Source organism: Vulpes vulpes, chromosome 3, assembly GCF_048418805.1.
Source record: "Vulpes vulpes isolate BD-2025 chromosome 3, VulVul3, whole genome shotgun sequence".
NCBI classification, from domain to species: domain Eukaryota; kingdom Metazoa; phylum Chordata; class Mammalia; order Carnivora; family Canidae; genus Vulpes; species Vulpes vulpes.
The window spans coordinates 41,588,352-41,610,724 of NC_132782.1; the positions used below are offsets into that span (position 1 = coordinate 41,588,352).

General features: G+C 39.2%; 1 protein-coding gene across 6 annotated transcripts in view; it reads right to left on the minus strand.

The window, feature by feature from the left end:
- Window positions 1–1,883: 1,883 nt before the first annotated feature.
- The window catches only part of SERPINI1 (serpin family I member 1), a 74,608-nt gene continuing 54,118 nt past the window's right edge, over window positions 1,884–22,373 (minus strand). For all 6 annotated transcript variants that reach the window (XM_072752307.1, XM_026007712.2, XM_072752305.1 and 3 more), the window contains 3 exons: window positions 9,130–9,216; window positions 7,456–7,545; window positions 1,884–7,223 (listed from right to left, as the gene is read on the minus strand). In XM_072752307.1, the coding sequence (XP_072608408.1) occupies window positions 7,147–7,223; window positions 7,456–7,545; window positions 9,130–9,216 (254 nt within the window). In that variant the 3' untranslated portion in view covers window positions 1,884–7,146. The remainder of the gene's footprint in view (window positions 7,224–7,455; window positions 7,546–9,129; window positions 9,217–22,373) is intronic.

Below are 22,373 nucleotides of genomic sequence, written 5' to 3' on the forward strand. Positions count from 1 at the left end.
GTGCTTTGGCTATTGGACGTGAATTAGAAAAAACTTTAAACAGGGAAATTAACAAGAATGGGTGGTTCATTTGTGTCTCAAGTACATTACCAAGTGGGATTTTTCTTTTCCTTTTTCCTTTTCTTCCTTTTTCCTTTTCTTCCTTTTTTCTTTCTTTCTTTCTTTCTTTTTCTTTCTTTCTTTCTTCTTTCTTTCTTTCTTTCTTTCTTTCTTTCTTTCTTTCTTTCTTTCTTCTTTCTTTCTTTCTTCTTTCTTTCTTTCTTCTTTCTTTCTCTCTTCTTTCTTTTTCTTTCTTTCTTTCTTTCTTTCTTTCTTTCTTTCTTTCTTTCTTTCTTTCTTCTTTCTTTCTTTCTTTTTTAATGGTCTGAGCTATATTTTTCTCTACCATTTTATCTCCAGTCTGGCTGGCTATGGAAACTTTTATAGACATCAAACACATCGTAGAATGGGTCTAAAGGGCTTCTACTGGATCTTCAAACTGGAGTTTTTATTTCCAAAGAGTCCCAAGTATTATTCCTCTAAAAATCTGAATCAGAAATAGGCTAGATGGAATTGTGTCATGAAATGAAGATGATTTTTTTTTTCTTCAAAAGAGAGGATGATTCTGATTCTACTTTACGAGAGTTGCCATTTAATGCCAGGCGTTCATTCTTGGGTGCGCTTTTTACAGTTCTGTGTAGATCTGGAAAGATAGACTGTAATGTTAGCAACTACGTTGTGTCCTTTGTGAAGATGTTTCACCTAACTTCTTTAAACATGGAAATAAAAGCGATTATTACCCTTATCCATTTATTAGGATTACAGTGACATCTTGTGGCATATCATTTTCCATTTTAAAACTTGCTCAGGTATCTAACACTTCAGTTCTTGCTAAAGAATTTTAGTGCTTTGAATGCAATCTATATTGGTGAAAAAAATCCAGAAACTACTGCTTAAAGTGGAAGCCAAACGAACAAAATGCACTTCACTTCATTGGGTTCAAGTAAATATTTTTTAATAATTTCAATTGGAAAGATATTTTAAAGATCAAGATCTAGCATTTATTTTAAACTTTCTTCCACTGGCATCATTATGACATAGGAAATGCGCTATAAAATGGCTTCAGTGTAATCCATGTAAAGACAATGAAATTAAAAATTAAAAGTCTGCTGCTAAGGAAGCGTTGTGTGATCATAGCTTCTGCGAATTGTTAGACCAATTAATTAAAACAATCTTATTGGCAAAAAGATTTTTATTGGAATACAAAAAATTTTTCAGGGCAAAACGAAAACTCCACAATTTAAATCTGATCATTACCAGCCTCCTCATGGACTGCCTCTAATTAGCATGTACAGTATGTAAAGTGACAATGTTATTAAGCTGCATTAAAAGCTGTAATTTTTTAAAAAGACAATCTGGATTCAATATCCCAACTCTTCCCCTGCCCTGGTCACATGGACTTATTTCGGTTATTAATGTTCACTTCTACGTGATGAGGCCAGAAACAATCCCTTTTCAGATATTTTTTTGATGACCAAGTTTAGTCCGCTCCAGGTACTGCAGAGTCATTTTGCTGAAAGTGGTTACCATTTGCAGGTAGCTTGTAAATATTTGCTTTTCTACTTCTTTCTTGCTTTCCTCCCTCTCCTACTCCCTCCCTCCCCTCTTTTTGAATTTGAACTTCTAAATAACCCTTCTAATAGCCAATGAAGGCATTCTTTTGGAAATTCTAGGTGACAACATTTCCACTTGCCATGTCTTTTCATAACCGTGATTCCTTCATTAAGTCTTGATGTAAATAACGTGCTATTTCATCCAATGCCAGGACACAAGTTGTAAGACACCCCTCTGTTTTATGTACTACTAAGAAAGAAAAAAGTCACTCTCAGTTAAACTGTGGCACATTGGATACAGAAAATGTTTATTTTAAACTCATTCAAAACATTAAGGATGTCTTTTAGATTTATTTGAATAAATTCTATTATATGTCATAGTTATGTACATTTTAAAATGAAAGTATGCAAAATACAATGCAAGGTAAGCAAAAATACAGTGTTTCTAAAACACAGAGGCCACGTCACTTTCTGTGCAGTGTTTGATGTCTTGTTTGCCCACACCCTTGTCCTCAATGCCCCTGAGAACCTTGGTGACACGCTCATGCCCAGACTGCAAGTTTTATCTCTAGAACTGTTGACAACTATTCTACAAATTTGGAAACTGGCACTTTATCTTACAGGAAAAAAAGTCAATGAAAGGTTTTTAGACAATAACCTGGATTTACGATGCTTCCTCAAATAGTCATTATGATTTGTTCTCAAATAGTTGCTGGTGGAAAAGCCAAGGGATTACAGTTAGACAATCGTCATGCAACAAGAGTCCTACATGCACAAGCAATGCCATCTATGTTACGGCTGCCACCTTTTCGGCAATTGCGAGACACTATTGATCACTCTATTTTCATAAGTGTTAAAATGTGAGAACTTATGTGCCTTAGAAGATCTGCAGTATGATAATGTTCATGCTAATAGCTAACCTTCCATGAGTGACTAATATGTGTCAAATACCTATTCTATTCCTTATGCATATTATATCATTCAATCTTATGAAGTAGATAGATGTTAGTATTTGAAAATATAGATCATACAATTTGTTCCAAGGACACATAACTAACTAGTAAGCGGCAGATCTGGTGTTCAAACTTGGTTCTCTCCCATATCACACACAGCTGGTGTTTTTTTTTTCCATAGCTATCTGGTTATAAATATTTAAGCAGAAAACGCCCGAAGAGGGGTCACTCAATCGTACAGAAAAAAGATAATCTCTCCATCAGCAATTTTCTTTGAATAACAGAGCAAAGAGCAATTGTGTGAACAAATGTCAGATTTATGTATCCATGAATTATCACAAAACTTCCAGAAAAGGAGAGAGATGAAACATTGTCTCCTATTTGAGAAAGAGAAAAAGAACTGCTATATCAGCTAGAAGCTGTGATGACTGCTGAAGAAACATTTTCTGGAACATGCCATATGTCACACATAACGACTTCATTTCTCCCCAGTTAAACAAAAAACTCTGCAATTTTAAATAGAGGAAAAGTTCATCTATACTTAATGTATAATAAAGAGTGTATTTGGACAAAGGACAGTAAGTGTTTTATTTGCACTGGTTATATTTTCATTAATTAAATATCCTTTTCACAAAATATATGGATCTTTGTCTCACTCAAATCAGAAACCAATATGAACAGGATGCACCATTAGCTCCTAGCTTATTAATGTTAAACTATCTCCCACACTTTGAACCAAAGTAATTAATGAAAAACAAACAAACTGATTCTTCTGTGGAAATCTCTCTCCTCTTCAGGAGACAGATTTCTTTTTCCATAAGCTATTTTTATGTGCATGTAGAGGCTTCAACAGTCCCTCAAGAATAACTTTGTTGGCAGACATGAAACAAAGCGGCTGTGCTCAGTATCATATTCTCCATGTTTGCCCGCTTAGAAAAAAAGCACAGGGAAAGAGCTCCTTGACATTGGTCTTGGCGATAGATTTTTGGCAAAAACACATGCAGCCAAAGCAAAAATGACATGTGGGACTCGATCAAATAAAAAGGCTTTAGCACAGAAAATGAAATCATCAACAAAATGAAAAGGGCAACCTACAGGATGGGGGAAAGTATATGCAAATCACACGTTGATAAAGGGTTAATATCTAAAATATACATCCAAGGGAAACAGAGTCGGTATCTTGAAGAGATAACTGTATTCTCATGTTTATTGCAGTATTATTCATAATAGCCAAGATGTGAAAACAACCTAAGTGTCCACTGATATATGAATAAAGAAAATGTAATATACATACCTACATATCTATATATCTTCCTTTGCAATATATATATATATATACACACACACACAAATATACAAAAGAACATTATTCAACCATAAAAAAAGAAGGAAATCTTGCTGTTTCAACAACATGGATGAATCTGCAGGACCCTATGGCTGAGTGAAATCAGCAAAGAAAGAAAGACAAAGATTGTATGATCTCAGTCATAATGTGGAATCTTAAAAAAAAAAAAAAAAAGTAGAACTCATAAAAATAGAGTAGACTGGTTGTTGCCAGGGGCTGGAGGAAATGGAGAGACATTGGCCAATGATGAACAAGTTGTAAAATGAACCAGTTCTAGGATTCTAAGGTACAGCATGGTGACTGTAGTTAGAATACTATATCGTATGCTTGCGATTTGCAAAGACCGTAAATCTTACCACGCACGCACAAAGGTCAGATATGTGAGATAATGGATGTGTTTCTCAATTTGTGGTAATCATTTCACACTGTGTACGTATATGAAATCTCATCGTACACTTGAAATACACATAAATTTATTTATAAATTATACCTCAGCAGAGCTGGAGAGATTGAAAATAAAAAGATATATTATTGCTGATTTCTTCCCAAAATACATATACAAAGAGAAAGGAATTTCCATAAGATGTGCACAGTGTGCATGTGTGTGTGTGATAACTTACACATTTTTAAAGGAAATGGAACTGAACTATGAGATGTGACCTTTTCAATAGAACAGAAGATATTGAAATCATAAACAAGTCGAAACACTAGGAAAAACCTGGTGCTATTAAGTATTCTATTTTTAAGCACACCACGGACATGCTAATACAAGCAGAACCCATTTTCATTTAAGGGACAGCTAAATCGTGTTGAAATATTTTAAGGTAAACATTCTGAATAGTAGCGTTTAATCTTATATAAGCTAATAAAAATTGCATTTAGGGTTTTATAAAATTCATACAGTTGCCTAATGATGTTTACTCTTCCTTATAGGTAACCCATTTGGTTGACTGATGGACATACAGATATAGCAATATATGTAACGCTTAATAAGCAGCGACATGGTAACGAAGAATATCACAAACTCTGAATACCAATAGTGAATCAACATCAGTTAGCCCAGTCTGTGTACATTATAAATGAAAACAAGAGCACTGTTCTACAATAACCTCAGCTTTATGAATAAACTATAAGTCTTCTGAATACATAAGCTGTAAAAGATTCAGTGTTAAGTATTGTGTCCTTGGGTATTCATAAATTTTTTTTTGTGGCCATTGCCTATAAATGTCTCTATATTTTTAAAGCGTACATTTCAAGTGTTCTAAAATGCAGAGGAAGTCTGAATTTTTACATAGTACGTACATGAAAAAAGGAACTTTAGAGTAAAGCCATTTTTCTCTTTTTGTGTAAGTGCTTTGCATTTTTAATGTACACTACTCCCCCACCCCCTATATTTCTCCAAGTTGTAGGAATATTATACAGTTTTTCTGTTTCTACATATAAGAGTATCAGACATGCAAACCTTAGGTTACATGGAGTTTTGATACCAACCCGAGTCCACGTACCAATAGCAATCATATCACCCGGGAGCTTGTTGGAAATGCAAGACTTCACGTCCCACCCCAGACCTACTAAATAACAATCTGCATTTTTAATAAGATCCCCAGTTACTTCCTTACACATAAAGTGGGAGAAGTACTGATACTTTAGGATACTTTACTGATTGGTCTAATTTTCTATAAATTAACCATATCTAAACAACTACTTACAATATAAGTAAGCTTACAGTCTAGTGCTTTCAATATACGTAAGCATTCCATGTGTATCCTTTATTTTTTGCAATATTTAAGATTTGGTGTATCACAAAGTCACCAAGGGAACTTGTCACAGACATAGATTTTCAAATTTTTCCCCAGAGTTTAGAATTCAGTAGGTCTAGGGTGAAGCCTGGTCTCCCAAAACAATGATTACCCTGAACAGAATCGAAGTTAGTGATAATATCACTTCTTGTTGACAGCTCCAAATCATAGGAAAACATCTTACACACAAGAAAGTCACATGCAAATTGTTTCTGTTAGGTTCTGAAAATGCTTCAAGCTTTTTCTATGATCATTAATCATAGGGTGAAAAACATGGTGTCAAATGGGCCTGGTTCCATTCACGGAACATGATGAAATCATTCTCCCTCAGCTCCTTCCCCCACCCACCCCTAGCCCCAAGGAATATCATTATCTTAGCCAGAGGATAACTAAGTAGTTTACTGGAGATCTTAAGAAGTGGTCAGGGCCGCACTGGAACTAACTACTTCTTGGGCTAGGAAATTAGATGAATATATTCTGCAAAGTACTTACTAGAACCCTCCAGAGGTCCCAAATACAAATGCATCCAAGAGCCATCGGGTGACCAATGGGAGAAACCGGGATTGTGATACCCCAAGTACGGACATTCAAGTTCAAAACATAAAAAACTTCCACATGGAACAAACAACATCTCTGAGGGCAGCATTCAGCCCTCGACCTGCCGGTTTCCAGTATCTATTAGCATGGTTTTTCTTATTAATTTTCTGGTGACCTATCAAAGGGCATATCTTGTATTAATTTACTCATACGACTTATTTGGGGACTTTTGGGAACTTTGTTGTAATTTGGATTTTACTGCAGCAGCAAAACACGGTGATATAGCAGGTCTCTAATCTACATCAGGTGCTGAAACCCAGGGAGGGTTTAAAGACATAGTAAATAAGCTATAGCCATAATCTAGGGGTTTGCATGGTCCTATTTTTTTTTTTATCAACTTTTATCATAGAGCTTACAGAAGATGTTCATTTATATTCTTTTATCCTACACCATATACCATCCTCAGAGAAATGACAATTAGAGTTTTTGTGGAGTTGAGTGCTTGTCTTCATCTGACTTGCTATCGATCATTATGGTATCATAGTGTAATAATGCTAATTTCCTACCCTGCTTTGGTTTTGCGTGATTATGAAAGATTTAAGATGTCCAAAAACATCACCGTTTCCAAATTTTACCTAGAAGTAGCCTTACACTACAACTTGGAAAATGAAAACAGAATTGTTCACATGATCAATATGTACTTTTATTTTAAATACCAGCACAACAAACACAACGACACCACAGGACTATTACCTCAAAGATACTGATAACATTCCTTGACAGGTTGGCTTATAATTTACATACATTGTTTTATCTGGAACTATTTTTAAATATTATCATAAGATACAGTGTAAAACACAAATCTTAAATATACCAGTTGCAAACATAGTGTGTGGTTACTCTTTTGCATACGAAATGATTTAAAGTTCCTCGAAATCATGTCCACTTGTGTTCATTGTTTCAGGATGCATGACTCGTCCCATGAATAGGACTGTACCTGCATTGGGTTGGAAGTGAACAGAACAGGGTGTGAACAGAAAAATTTACTTTCCTTCTTGCTTACAATTAGCAGTGTCCTAAAAATAAAAATATAAATAGTTCTCTTTTTAAACAAATCATTGGAACATTAGAAATCATCGGACAAGTAATGTGGGAAGAAAGCTCTTGATTTTAAAAAAATTCTCTCTCTTGGGCCTATAAGGAAAGTTCCATTCTCACAAGGGACTTACCTGTTCTCCTGTTCCTGATAAGAAAGAAAAATGGATGGTCCACAATAACTTGAGGATACAGCACAGCCATCCTACTAATTGCAATCATTCCTACAGCACAGAGAGAAAGTAATTACATGTCTGTGGGTGTGCAGAGACTAATGAGTAATTTGTCCAAACCATCTATGTTTAATGCAAAGGCAACAATTTACAGGAAACACAATTTTAAAGACTTAACGGAGAGAAAAAACTGTCAAGGTGGCAACATTTCTACTTGCTCTTTAAACACACACAGTTTCCTACCTCCACTCCACCAAAAATACTAGAAAAATTTATTCTGCTTGTCTCAAAATTTTTATTCTCAGTTTCAGATAAATACATATGGCTTTACTAAAATGACCTTTGAGTTACGAAAACGGGCAGAATTAGCAAACACCCAAAACCGAAAAACCAAGTTTCTTTATATTCCCAAATCATTATTTTCTTTTGTCTAAAATGGGGATTTTTACATAGCAAGTCACCAGGCTTCTAGTAAGTGGCCAGAATGGCAGTGATTAAAGGAAAAGTACAGCAGTAAGAGAAGCATGATGCTTCCTACAGCTGGGAAACTGAATTCCCCTGAGATCCTTATTATGGGATAATCATTTTATATTTGCTGCAGGGTGATTCATTGTCAGGAAAAGGTCAAAATTAAATTACCTACGATTTTAAGCTTTCTTGATGCCCAAGACTACTGTATTTCTATTTCCTCCTGAAAACACTGTTTTAACTGGTGATATCCTTTTAGTGGGCACATTTATGCAGAAGTTTTTTTTTTTTTTTTAAATGACAGGTTATATTTTACCAGAGGAAGTAAAAATCCTACTAAAAATTAAACACAGCTATTGAACATGAGATTGAAACAAATCCCAAAAAAATAAACGAGAAAAATGTCAACAGAAAAATCATTCTTATTTAACTGGGGAAATTGGAACATTCAGAATAATAAGGACATTTAACATTTTGTTTTGAACATAGGATTTAGGTCAAAATTTTAGAATTATTTATTTAAAATTATTTTATCAACATTATTCAGTTAAAATTATTTAAAATTACTATGTCTTATTTATCTGTGTGCTTTTAAAAAATCAAAACTGTTGACAAAATTAAGAACTAGTATCCAGGGGCACCTGGGTGGCTCAGTCAATTAAATGCCTGCCTTAGGCTCAGGTCATGATCCTGGGGTCCTGGGATGGAGCCCCACCTTGGGTTCCCTGCTCAGTGGGGAGTCTGCTTTTCTCTCCGTCTGCCCCTTTCCTCCACTTGTCTTCTATCTTAAATAAATAAAATCTTTAAAAAAAAAAACCAACTAGTTTCCACAAGTAATTAGGTAGGAAGAGGAACGTTTAAATGGGCAACAAGAAAATACTTAAAATATTTAAACAGGTAGCACAGCAGGGAAATCTGTTCTACAGAGCCGCTGTCCTTAGAGGTGGGAGTTATTCTGCATCAGGGCACTGGAGTAAGTGCATGCTTCATATTCTATTTAGAAAATTCTAGCTGGTTCAGCATTAGCTTGACTTCTAAGTTAGAGCAGAGCCTTTTTTTTTTTTTTTTAGCTTGGTTCTAAAAATGACCCCCACACCCACCCCAGATTGTTTTAGAAATACAAATCAAAAAAAGGTGAGAAGATTTTAGAAAATTATAACTTGGCACCTGAGGTTGCAGCAGCTTCTGAGCCTTCTTCATTAACCTCGATGAAGGACTTGTGAATTGCTTTGGAAAGGAAAATCTCCTTGTTATCTGCCAAAAAAAAAAAAAAAAAAAAGGGAGAGAGGGAGCAAAAAGAAGCATTTCTTCAGTATCAGAATAGAGAAGCATTTTACCCTTTATTTAAACAACTTTGGAAAATATAAGTGACTTAAGGTACTGATGTAAAATAGAAGAGATAATGTTGTGAGATTATATGATTTCAGAGAAGCCTTGAAGATGTGTTTTCCGATTTGTCCTTATTTCATATTCTCTTGTTAATGTTTCCCTTCATTTTTATTGGTAATTTTCCCATTGTTTATTTCTTATATTGCCAGGGAAAGCAGAATTGTGGCTCTGTTTTTAATAGCAACTTCAAATTAGTTCATAACTCAAGATAAAAACATCTCACACAGTGCACTCTAATCGGAAAATTTTAAAGCACGAAATGAAAACAGGTAGAAAGCCAGATATAACCGGAGTAAGAAATTTTTAAGAATCTAATCTCTAATTAACTGTGATAATAGAAATATCCTTGGCAAAGAAAAACAAAATTGACTTCTAGGTTGTAGAAATGTGAATATAAAAAATTTACTTCCCGTTCCAATTAATTGGCTTATCTGAGGATTCACAAACATGCTTTAGCCTAAAGTCAGAGGAAATAACACATTTTCAGTGTTAGGAAGGCTGTTTTTCCCTCAGAGTTTTCTTTCTCTCTCTGCTTACTTTCAAATTAATGGCTGAATTGTGTTCTCTCAAAATTCGTGTGTTGAAGTTCTAGCCCTTAAGACTTCAGAATATGACTGTATTTAGAGATAGAGTCCTAGGTTAAAATGAGGTCATTAGGGTGGGCCCTGATCCAGTAGGACTGATGTCCTTATATGAAGAGGAAATTCAGACACAGATAGATAGAGAGGGAAAACCATGCCTGATGGCTAATTTGTCAACCAGGTTATCTGTGCCCAGATATTTGGTCAAACTATTATTCTGGATGTTTTTGCAAGTGTGTTTTTTTTTAAATGAGATTCACATTTGAATTGATGGACTTTTGAGTAAAGCAGTTACCCTTGGGATGAGGGTGTCCTCATCCAATCAGATGAAGGCTTTAGAACAAAGCCTGATCTCTAAGCAAAAAGGATTTCCACCAGCTTGGACTCTTCCCTCAATTGCCAGCCCCCCACCCCCTGCAGATTTTAAATTTCCAAATTTACCACAAGTGTGTAAGCCAGTTCCTTAAAGTCCGTCTCTCAGTCTCTCTGTCTCTTTCTCTGTATAGATATAGATATATCTCTCTATATAAATGTACATCCTGTTGGTCCTGTTTATCTAGAGAACGTGAACACAATATGAGCCAAGAGCCAGCTACAAGCCGTGGAGAGAGACCAGAGTAGATACCAAGCCTGAAGCCACCTTGATCTCAGAAGTCCAGCCTCCACAATGGTGAGACAACAAACACGTGTTGTTCAAGCCACCCAGTCTGTGGGACTCTGTTACGGCAGCCCCAGCAACCTATGCAATAGCTTTTAGTCTTGGGTGTCCGACTTTTGTCCCCAAGATCAAAATGAGATGAACAAAAAGATAGCTCAAATACATAAAAAGTAAAATAGCGCAAGGAAGCAAGATGAAAGATTACTCAAGTTTCTGCCACCACCCCCTCCCCTTGAAGCCCCCTTTTTCCATTCCAGGAGGTCTAATTCAAATTTAAGATAACTTTGTTGCTGAGACACCATGCAGTAAAAGCATAGCGCATTTCATATTAGGCTACTTAGTAGGACTTTGTCAGGAACCCAGTCCTACCCACAACATACATTTTCCTTTCAAGGTTTCAAAAACACATAATTAGCTCATACTGATGGGGAATAATGTTCAACAACGTTTTTGGTACATCTCTTGCATTGCACCTGTTTATTTTGAATAAGCCCCAAGATAGCTGAGTGGCAACTCTGAATATACTTTTAATAGGGATATTACTTCCTCGGCTCATATTTAGTATTAAGAAATAAGCATTGCTTTATGAAAGAGTCTGTCTCACATATTATGATATTTTCTTCTAGAATGCACTTGATGACTAGAAGAAAAATAAAAAGCAATAGAGCTTTTACATTAAACAATTAAGTATAATTAGCTCCCTCAAATCCAGAAGACTAGTTTTTTGTTGTTGTTTTTTCCCAACAAATAAAAAGAACAGTATAAATTGCATGAAGTAACTAGTCGGATATATTTAGCTGGCAAAACAAATACATGAATTCCAAGAGAGCAAAATATATTAACTATGTAGTAGTTAACTGATGCTCTAACATTTTCAGATTCTGCTGTCCATTTTCTTCAGTCTGCCAGTGAAGGTAGGGTCATGCACCAAGAGCCAGTATTAGGGCCCCGAATGCAAAAGTGACAGGACGTAGCTCCTAAAGGGCAATGAATGTCCAGCTAAGCCCTCTTTAAATATTCTGAGGGGAGTTCTCAAAGACTCCAAATGATGCTTTAGCCATGTTAATTTGCATAGAGGACCTGCCTCCTAGCTCCTAGGGCTGATCTGTTGACTGCACTAGACACCTTGAGAGAAGGAATCTCATCCCTTCAACTCCAGCTTCTGCCACAAATGTATCCTCCTCCAGTCACTTAATCTCCTAAGTGCCCTCATTTACCCCCACAAAATGATGGGAGGATGTGGAGGAGGGATACTTCAAGGCACCACGGCAGGTAGATCAAGAAATCAAGGATGCTGAGGAGGGTTCTTCCCACAGAACTAGTTTTTTTAAAAGATCGTGAAATGGACAAACCTTTAACAGAGTAAATACCCAAATAAACGATATTAAAACAAAAGAAAACATGTCTAAAGATAGAATTTTTAAAAATTACAACATACATACTTTATATAATTTCCTGCAGATAAATGTGAATCTGCTTTATGAGTTATAACTTATTTACTATGAGCTGCATGTATTTACAATACAATAATTACAGAGAAAGAAAAATATATTTTACAAAACACCACCACAATTGGGTAAGTTTTGTCTTTTGTTTTTTTGTTTTTTAAGATTTTACATATTTATTTGACAGAGAGAGAATATAAGCAGGAGGAGCGGCAGGCAGAGGGGGAGGGAGAAGCAGTCACCCCACTGAGCAGGGAACCTGATGTGGGGCTCCATCCCAGGACCCTGGATCATGACCTGAGCCAAAGGCAGACACTTAACGGACTGAGCCACCGGGCGCCCCTGGTAAGTTTCGACGTATCTGTGAATCACCTCCACAAATAAGATATTAGAATATTTCCATCTCCCCAAAAGATTCTTGTGCTTCTTTATGTAGATAATTTTGAAAATACAGAGATTTTCCATCAACTGGACAATTTTATAGAAATGTATATATTATAAAATTGAATGAAGAAAAGAATAGAATATTTGGATAATCGTAACCATTAAAGTAGTTGAATGAGTAAACAAAAACTTCCTCCCTCCTCAAAATTAAAGAATCTGAGCTTGGGGTGCCTGGGTGGCTCAGTAGGTTAAGCATCTGACTCTGGATTTCGGCTCAGGTCATGATCTCAGGGTTGTGAGTTGGCCTCTGCACTGGGCCTGGAGCATGCTTGGAATTCTCTGGTGCTCTCTCTCTCTCTCTCTCTCTCTCTGGCTCTCCCCCGTCCCCCTGTCTAAAAAAAAAAAGAAAAGAAAAGAAAAGAAAAGAAAAGAAAAGAAAAGAAAAGAAAAGAAGAGAAAAGAAAGAAAAGAGAAAAGACAGAAAATCCAAGCCTAGCCGGTTTCCTAGGTGATCTAACCAATCCTTCAAGAAACAGGATTTTCTGTTATAAGTCCATTTTAAACTCTAGAAAGAGAATGAAAGCAATTTAAGTCATCTATGGATAGTCTTTCCCTTATATTAAGATTGAGCCAGAGCAGTCTAAGAAAAGAGAATCATAGGCCAAGCTCACCTATTAGCATAGAGATGAAAGTTGTTTTTTTTTTTTAAATCAGGAAGTTAAATCCGGCGACTTATGCAAATACTTTTCTAAAATGAGTTTTCAAGGGACGTCACAGTGTGTGATGACACAGCAGTCGAGAACTGCTCTGACTTGGCTCCCTTTCACATTAAGCCTTCCTCTGGGATGATCTCATCACACACAGGCCAGTTTATGCCACACAACCCAACTTAAAGCCCAGTCTCCGTTCTCGTGCTGGCTCTGCCTCCCACCTCGCCTTGGGTACACCTCGTGCCTGCAGACCTCAGGGTGCAACGTGAGGATACCTCTGCGTCTCTCATTCAGCCTGTTTCACTCCACCCACTGTGCTCCAGATCATTTGAACTGCAATCCCCTAAACGTACCGTGCTGGGTCACTTCTGTGTCGTGCTTCCTCACAATCTTCCTGCACCCTGTACAGTCAGACACCCAATCTACTTCTAAGGCCCGCCTTCTGCTCTCTTCTGATTGCTGTTCTCCACTAACATAGAACTAATCACTCTCTCCTACGGAACCCAGGCTCAGATTCTGTTAAAGCCTTTGATATATCATATTTGCATTTACATCTCCTCTTCCTGGACTGTGTCACTCACTGCCCTTTGTGTCCCTGGCTTCTGGCATTTGGGCGGCCTAATGGCTGAACTAACCTAAGAAGAGAGTCTCCTGGTAATGTGTAAGTTTCCAGAATTTAACCTAGCATAAACAGAAATCTAGGAATTGGGGACACCTGGGTGGCTCAGTTGGTTAAGCATGTGCATCGGCTCAGGCTGTGATCCCAGAGTTCTGGAATCGAGTCCCACATCCGGCTTCCTGCTCCGTGGGAAGCCTGCTTCTCCCTCTGTCTCTGCGCCCCCCCTCTGTCTCTTATGAATAAATAAATAACATCTTTAAAAAAAAAAGGAATTTAGTAATTGTTGAATGAAAGGGACTAGCTATTTCCTACTGTCAGACTTTGGATGTTGTCACTGTATGGGCACCATGACCGCAATTCTATTCAGAAGTATGGCTGTGAAGTTTATTCTTGTAATAAATCAAACATGTGACACTAATCTAAAGTAGAAGCTCTAGGAAAATTGAGAGACAGCAGCACTAGAGAGGGAAAGAACACAAAGGCCACACACAGGCTAAGAAACAAAAATCCAATCGAGGGGAAGAACTTAGGGAATGGGATCCAACAGACCGGTGGCATCATATGTATTTCAAAGACAGCAAAATAAAGATTGAATCCAATGTTCCAACTCCTAGGGGGTGATTAAGTGCTACACGATGGGCAGCAAATGTCTGCAGATGTAAGCAAGACCTCAGGACTCTTAACTTTTAGAAAGCCATCACCCCTTTAGATACACCAGCAGGAGAAAATGTAACCAGTAAATCACATCACCAATGCTGAGGGGGGAAAAAAAAGAAAATGAAGCATATTCTCTTGGGACAAACTTCAAGCAGTCACATTAAACTATTAGCTGAAAGTGGTTTAAACCAGGAGGGGTCTGCTCTCACCCCGTCAGGTCATACAGGCATATAGGCAAGTCCACAGCTCCCTATGCTTGTCCTCCAATATTGCTCATCCTGATGTAATTATGTGTCAATCAAGGCCGTCTCTCTTGCTAGGCCATTCACCTACTCCTTAAGGGCCTGAACGCTGCCTGTCCAATTTATCTCCTCCTTGCAATTCTTTGGACACCGCCAGGCACCAAGTAGGCACTCAGATATTTGATGAATCGGAATGGAAGGGGAGTTAAGGAGATTTATAGTGACGAGCCCGACTTATTGATTAGAGAAAAGTTCATTGTTCTCTAAAAAAAGAAAATAAATCAAAGACAAACAAAGACACACACACACACACACACACACACACACAGAAAAATTCCACACACTGGCCCCAAGCACCCTTCCCCTTCTGGCCACAGCACACACCGCTGCCAAGTAACTGGTCCTACTTTCCCCTGGGCAGTGCAGAGCCAGGCCTTTCACAAAGGATAAGATGGGAACAGGGCCAGCAAGCCCTAGGTTTCCCAGAGAAGAGCTGGGCAATAATTCAAGCTCTTCTGAAGGAAGCAGGGCAAAATACTAAGGCATTCATTCAGTCACTGAGCAAATATTTATCAAGTACTCTGTTCGAATGAGATATTATTGTGCAGGGGACCAAAGGCTCCAAGTATCCGTGATTAACATAACGCTGGCAGGATGGCCATCATGCAAGTGGATGCCACCACTTCCTTTGTGGCACTGTTCCTAAACACAGCCAATTTAAATAGATTCCTGCGTCACCAAGGACATGCTTAAAATAACAAAATGAAGAGAGCTCCATAACAGAACCCGAGAATACCAAAAGCGTCTCTGTACTTGACTTGCTGGAATATTTTTAGCTTCAGCCCCACCCATGAACTTTAGAAAGGTTTGTAGAAATTGAGCTCCTTCAAGGTAGGAATAGTGTTTGTTGGTGTGTTTGTTTGTGTCTCTGGAGGAGTGTGGTTATAGACTAGCGAATCATTCCTTCCTTCCTTCCTTCTTTCATTGATTCATTTAGGTCCTAGGCACCTCGTATGTGCCAGACGTTGTTGATACGCTGGATTTACTATGGTGAGCTCAACACTTCCTTCCCAGGAGGAGGAAAGCAAGCATTAAAGGCCAATGGCAATAAAACAGCAAATCAAGACACGGCCACAACTTTAGGGTCTAGTGAGTGTTACTAAGCAGCAAGAGGAGTTGATGTGTTGGCCGGTGATGAGGGCGGGGAAGAGGAGCTACTGTACTTGAGGTGTTGGGGAAGTCCGGCTGAGACCTGAGGAATACGTAGGAGCCTGACACGAGAACACCTGAAGGTAGTTTTCCAGCAGAGGGAAAAGCTCCTGTAGAGGCAGATCCGAGCCAGGTGTGCTCAAGGACCCAGAAGAAGGCCTGTGTGGCTGGAGGGAGCGGGGTGAGGAGGATCCAGGGGTTTGAGAGAAGCCCTCGCACTTGGAGGGAGGCAGGCCCAGCACCACTTCCCACCACACGCCCCCACGAGCACCTGGCCCACCTCCTTGGGCCCTGAGGACACTAAGTCATCTGTACACAAGCCCTGTCTTCTGAGGAGCTCTGAGATCAGAGACAGGTATGTGAACAAGCAATCTTAAGGAAAAGGTAGCATCTGTGGTAGCATTTTGTACTCTGACAGCCCAGACGGGGGAAGGTAAACCGTTTGGAAGGGAGAGTGACCAGGGCAGGCTTCTTGGAGGCGGCACCATCCGGGCTGGTTCTTGAAGGACAAGTAGAAAAGGGGAAGTCCGAGAATCGGGTCAGGGCATTCCAAGCTGAGCATCATACTTGCAAAGTGAGACAAGCAGCAGCAAGGACTTGCAGGTCCTGGTCCGATCGGGGCCTGGTTATGTAATAAAGAGGTGGGGAGTGGCACCCAATGTTAAGAGCTTGCACACCGCGAGGCTGGGAGCATGGGCTTCATCCAGAAGTAACGGGGCACCTTTGCTTTGATTTTAGAAGATGCTTGTGCCAGGAGCTGTAAAGTGTGAATCAGAGGAGCAAGCGGCCAGGGGCCAGAGGATCAAGTTTGCTGGCTGTCAGAACGGGCCAGGCAAGAAAGTGGTGGGGGAGTGGAGGTAGGGCCCTGGGGGAGAAACCCAGTCCTCCGGCCTCCAGGTGCAAGGAGATGTAGAGCCGCAGAGCCGGCCTGGGTGGGATGGGAGAGCCAGTCCGGCCTAAATCCAAGCTCTTGAGTCTGACCTGAACGTGGCTTTCGCTGTGTCTTCTTAATTCCTTTATCTCATTGGCTCCTTTCGGAAAGCTCGTACTTTGTGCTGAAGGATTTAGGACTCTCCTTCTCCTTCCCCTTCCACCTTCCGAGAGGATTATCTATTAATCCAAATGCTGACAGTCATTCATTTCCATTACAAAAATAGCCCTACTCTATAACGGGATCCTTCCTCGCTGCAACTGGATGAGCATTTTAAATCGAGCCTGAGAAGCAAAGGGCTCTCAGCACTCTCTCGATTCCACGTTTATTGGATGAGCCTTTACCATGCTTTACATTAACAGAATGTAGCAGACATCAAATTGAGATGAAAAAATAAGCACACCAGTGAGAATGGGGAAAACGAACAAGGCAGGAAACCACAAATGTTGGAGAGGATGCGGAAAAAGGGGAACCCTCTTACACTGTTGGTGGGAATGGGAACTGGTGCAGCCACTCTGGAAAACTGTGTGGAGGTTCCTCAAAGAGTTAAAAATAGACCTGCCCTATGACCCAGCAATTGCACTGCTGGGGATTTACCCCAAAGATACAGATGCAATGAAACGCCAGGACACCTGCACCCTGATGTTCACAGCAGCAATGTCCACAATAGCCAGACTGTGGAAGGAGCCTCGGTGTCCATCAAAAGATGATGGATAAAGAAGATGTGGTCTATGTATACAATGGAATATTCCTCAGCCATTAGAAATGACAAATACCCGCCACTTGCTTCGACGTGGATGGAACTGGAGGGTATTATGCTGAGTGAAGTAAGTCAATCGGAGAAGGACAAACATTATATGGTCTCATTCATTTGGGGAATATAAATAATAGTGAAAGGGAATAGAGGGGAAGGGAGAAGAAATGTGTGGGAAATATCAGAAAGGGAGACAGAACATAAAGACTCCTAACTCTGGGAAACGAACTAGGGGTGATGGAAGGGGAGGAGGGCGGGGGGTGGGTGACTGGGTGGCGGGCACGTAGGGGGGCACTTGAAGGGATGAGCACTGGGTGTTATTCTGTATGTTGGCAAATTGAACACCAATAAAAAATAAATTTATTATTAAAAAAAATAAGCACAATAAACACAGGGCCTCTCATCTCATCCCTTTCTTCATTCAGCAGGTAGTAGGCAGAAAGCACAGAGCGGTGTGCTTCTGAAACACTCACTGGGGCCAGTCTTGGAGAGGTTTAAATTCTGGCACAAGGTGTGGGCTGCATAAATAATGATAACATGAGATCAGATGTGATATGCAGCTTGAGAGAAAGAGTATAGAACACTGTAGAATTTACGAGGGAGTAAGTACTTCTGGTGGGTGTAGTCATGTGGCTTGCTGAAGTTAGGGATATCTGTGCTCAAGATCCACCCGAGGGGATCTTGGGGGTGGGAGAGACTGAACAAAGCTGGGGCCCCCGGGAGGATGTGAGGTGCAGTGGAAGGGTCAGGTTGCAAAAGCTGCGTGGAAGGAATCAACCAGAATCAAGGCTAGAGGGAGCTGAGGCCTGAATGTCCTGCCAAGCAACGGGCAGTGCACCGCCAACTGAAGGGAGGCTTTGAAGGAACAGGGATGATCTGAGAGTGGGTTTTAAGGTGATTAATCTTGGCAGTGGTGAAGAAGACAGATTAGATGGAAAAGAGATTGGAAACCGTTTAGGAGACTATTGAAATGGGCTGGGGGCGGCAGTGAGGAGAGCCTGAAATAAAGGTGGAGGCCACGCAGTAGAGAACAAGAGTGTGGGTCTTCAAGAGGTCCCAGCAAGGAAGTCTCAAGTCACTCAATTTTTCCTGAAGCATGAGGACGTGGAGCAGGGTTGTTTTTCCCACTGTTCAATCATATTTGCTATTTTTAGAGAAAGATAGCATTTCATTGCCTAATTTAAGAATGAGTCGTGTCACAATAGTACTGAGCCACTTTCTGGGCGCTTTTGAAATTAGGAATTCTACGAAGAAGGTGATTCTTTAAAAGGTTTTCCCATGTTTCAAGTGAGAGTTTTCATTGAAGAAATAATACATTACACAAGGCAAAATCCCAAGCAGGCCACAGTGACAGATGAAACAAAATCTCCTCTCTCATCTGGGAGCCTCTCTTCTGTATTCTAGAGGCAACCATTGCTATCATTTTCTAAGACATTATACAAAAATGTTCAATGCATCGGAAAGCTTAAATGCATACCTATATTCCCCCAGCACCCATCTTTTGAACCACTAGGCCCCCATTCCACCAGTTGACTTTCTTTCTCACAAAGCTTTCTCCAGTATGGGGTTCCCTGATTCATCACTATTGACATTTGGAGCTGGATTATTCTTTGTTATAGGGTCTGTCCCGTGCAGGGTAGGTCACCAGGATATAGAAGCATCCCTGGCCTTTACCGGAGAGATGCCATGAACACTCTCCAGTTGTGACAACCCAAAAGGTTTCCAGCTATTGCCAAATGTTTCCTGGAGGACAAAATTGTCCTGGTTGAGAACCGCTGCTCCAATAAAGCATTTCTATCACTCCTCCTTTTATTAAGTCCAACTGTTTATGTCTTTCTCCCCACAAGTCTGTATCCTTTTTTAGAGCAGGTATGACATCTTAGTTAGTTCTTCATTTTTATGACTATGGTGCTCACACCGACTCATGAAGAGTTATTAAATGAAAGGAATAGACATGACATTGAATGTAATTAATGACTATCTTAAACACCATGAAATTCTCACCATGAAATTCATTAAGGTAGAAAGTAATAATCAAACACATGCTAATAATTTTCCTGGGTACTTGTAGGGGTTACCAAGCATCACGGACACTTTAATCAACAGGGTTTCCATAACATTTGGAGAAGCAAAGAACTAGACATGTGAAAAGAACACCAACCACGTAAGGGCAGAGCATATGGTGCCCCATTGGACGATGCAGGGAATAATAAATACCATCAAATTTAGCAAAAGCAGAGAGGCAAGTTTTATAGTTGTGTTCCTAGTTTTCGAATAAATGGTTCATGAATTAATGTGTATGTGCAGTGTGTGTGTGTGTGTGTGTGTGTGTGTGTGTGTGTTGGGCGGGGGGAAGGGAGGGAAAGGAAGAAAAAGAAAGTATTGTTTGGGATGGGCTGACATGCTGAGGCTACCAAGGTCCTAACAAAACTAGGACCCACTGAAAGCTTGAGAAATTGACTCTAGACCTTACTCAAGTTATCCTGAAGACTTGAATTGGGTCGTGTTTGAGGATGGCCGATCCTGGATGTCTCAGTATGTTTTAAGGAGTTAGATGTTCCAAAAAAATGTAATACAGAAGGTGGCCATGCTCTCTCCTTCCCTCTCCTGTTTTCTCCTTCAGGGGACATCTACTGTGTCCAGCTATGTGTCAGCCGTATGCCAGGTACCAGTAACGCAGCTCTGAGCACCCTGAGAAGGATTCCATTCTGAGAGAGGTTTGGTCAAATGAACAGAGACTTCACACATAGACTATATGAACTCTGAAAGATCCAAGTGTTATTTCAAATTTCCAAACCATCTGCATTCATAATACATATTTATTCTCTATTGTCTCTGGACATACTAAAGGCAATTAAATATTACGTCATAAACCTCCCAGATATGTCAGAAATTTTAAGCTACACTGACCACAATAATTGATTTACCACTGCAGTGCTACTCCCTCAGGACTGAAAAGCCGCAGATACTCTATGCATGTGAAATAACTGCCTAGATGTTTGGGTGAGACAGTGAGGAATCTCTAATAAAACAGAAAATCGAGCCACTGTAAGAAAGTGGAATGTAATTATCCAGTTGGAGTTTGGCCAGTTTGGTAGACAGATTCTCTCAATTCCTGAGGAAGGGAGCATAAGAACTTTAAATTATCCTATGCTTCATCTACGAATATATTTCTGACTCAAGCACAAAAGTACCCATTAGCTTTTGAATCTCCACCAGTCCTACCTCCTTGACAACCCCTCTGAAAAGTTCAGAGCTCTAGGAGCTTGGATGTGAGCCATGAAAACCTTTACTTGGGCAAAATTTGCATTTCTCTGCTGGACAGGAACATTTATACAGTAGACATTTAGAAAAACTCTACTAGGGTTTTGGAGGTAAGCTCTCTAATTGAGGGGTAGAAGTTGTGGTATCAAATACACCAACATCACCTCGTTGCTGAGTGCTGCTTAGAAAACAATCTGTCCAATTCTAAATCTGGAAGGGCAAGGCCTTTTTTGATTATAAACTCCATGAGAATTTCCTGAAAGCTATGAACCTATCTCCGCTCTTTTTTCTTTCTTGTGTATGTGCGCGCACCCACACATGCATGCGAGCACACACCTATACGCAATTTCAGGGGTAGAGCATCTACTTCACTGAATTCAATCCATGGACCCTCATACTCCAGGTTTAGAAGATATTATTCGGTTGGCTTGATTTTCTATAGTCTATTACTTCAGGAGACGAAAACTAAATTCTCTCCTGTAACGCATGAACTGCTAGGGAAACTTCTATGCCTTTGTTCTCTCTGGTTGGAGAGTTGGGTCCAGTATATCACATATAAAGAAGACTTACGCATTAAGTTCCTCTTTATCTCAATCTATGTCTCCACCATATATATGTATAGATCTATATGTCTCTATCATGTATATCTATATATCTGCCTTTATCTCGTCAAAAAATAGATTGTTTTATGTTCCATATTCTATAGAAATGATAGAACATCATTATATAAGTCTTAAACTTACAGGTGCCTTATTTCAGTGATAAATGTCTTGGGGTTAACTGCTTAAAATATTTCCAAAAGAATTTTACATATTCTAAGTACTTAATGTTGCTAATATGTAAATGATTTTTACTCTGAACAAATTAGGGCATCTGAATCAAATAATTCAACTGGGATTTTCTCTCACCTTGGGATATTTAAAATAAATTACTCAACACCCAATATGCCAGGTATATTTTGAAGCTACTTCTTCGAAACCACTCTTTTCTTATTGAAGACTTGAGATAATCTTTACATCTCACTAGATATTCTTTTAAAAAGTGTCGACTTCTCACAGCAGGCACACATTTATCCTCTCTTCCTTCTTTCTTTCCTATATAATTTACTGTAACTGAACACACTGAGGTATTAAATCAACACATTTATTGATTATCTACAAGGCATTGTGTCAGATAGAATGGGGAATTTAAAGACATATAAGACAGATCTTCTGGAGAGGATCTATTGCTGAAGATAAGACATGGACCAAAATAATATAAACTTAATGTTAGGACCTTTATTTACAGTTTTGTGTATAGAAAGTAAATATATTTGTTATAGTTATCTGGCAAATGATAACCTTATTTTACCTCAGAACTCTGTAGTAAATAGAGGGTTGGGCATCATCGCTTAAAAAAAATATTGATTTATTTTTTTAAAAGGAGAGAGAAGTTTATTGAACACATTATAAGGGAGCAGTGGGCAGGACAGCAGAGGAGAGGCTGTCTGCCAGGAGGCCGGTGGGTGAAGGCTGTTTTTAAAGGGAAAAGGTGAAGACATACAGTGACGTATGGAACTCTCTCTTTTC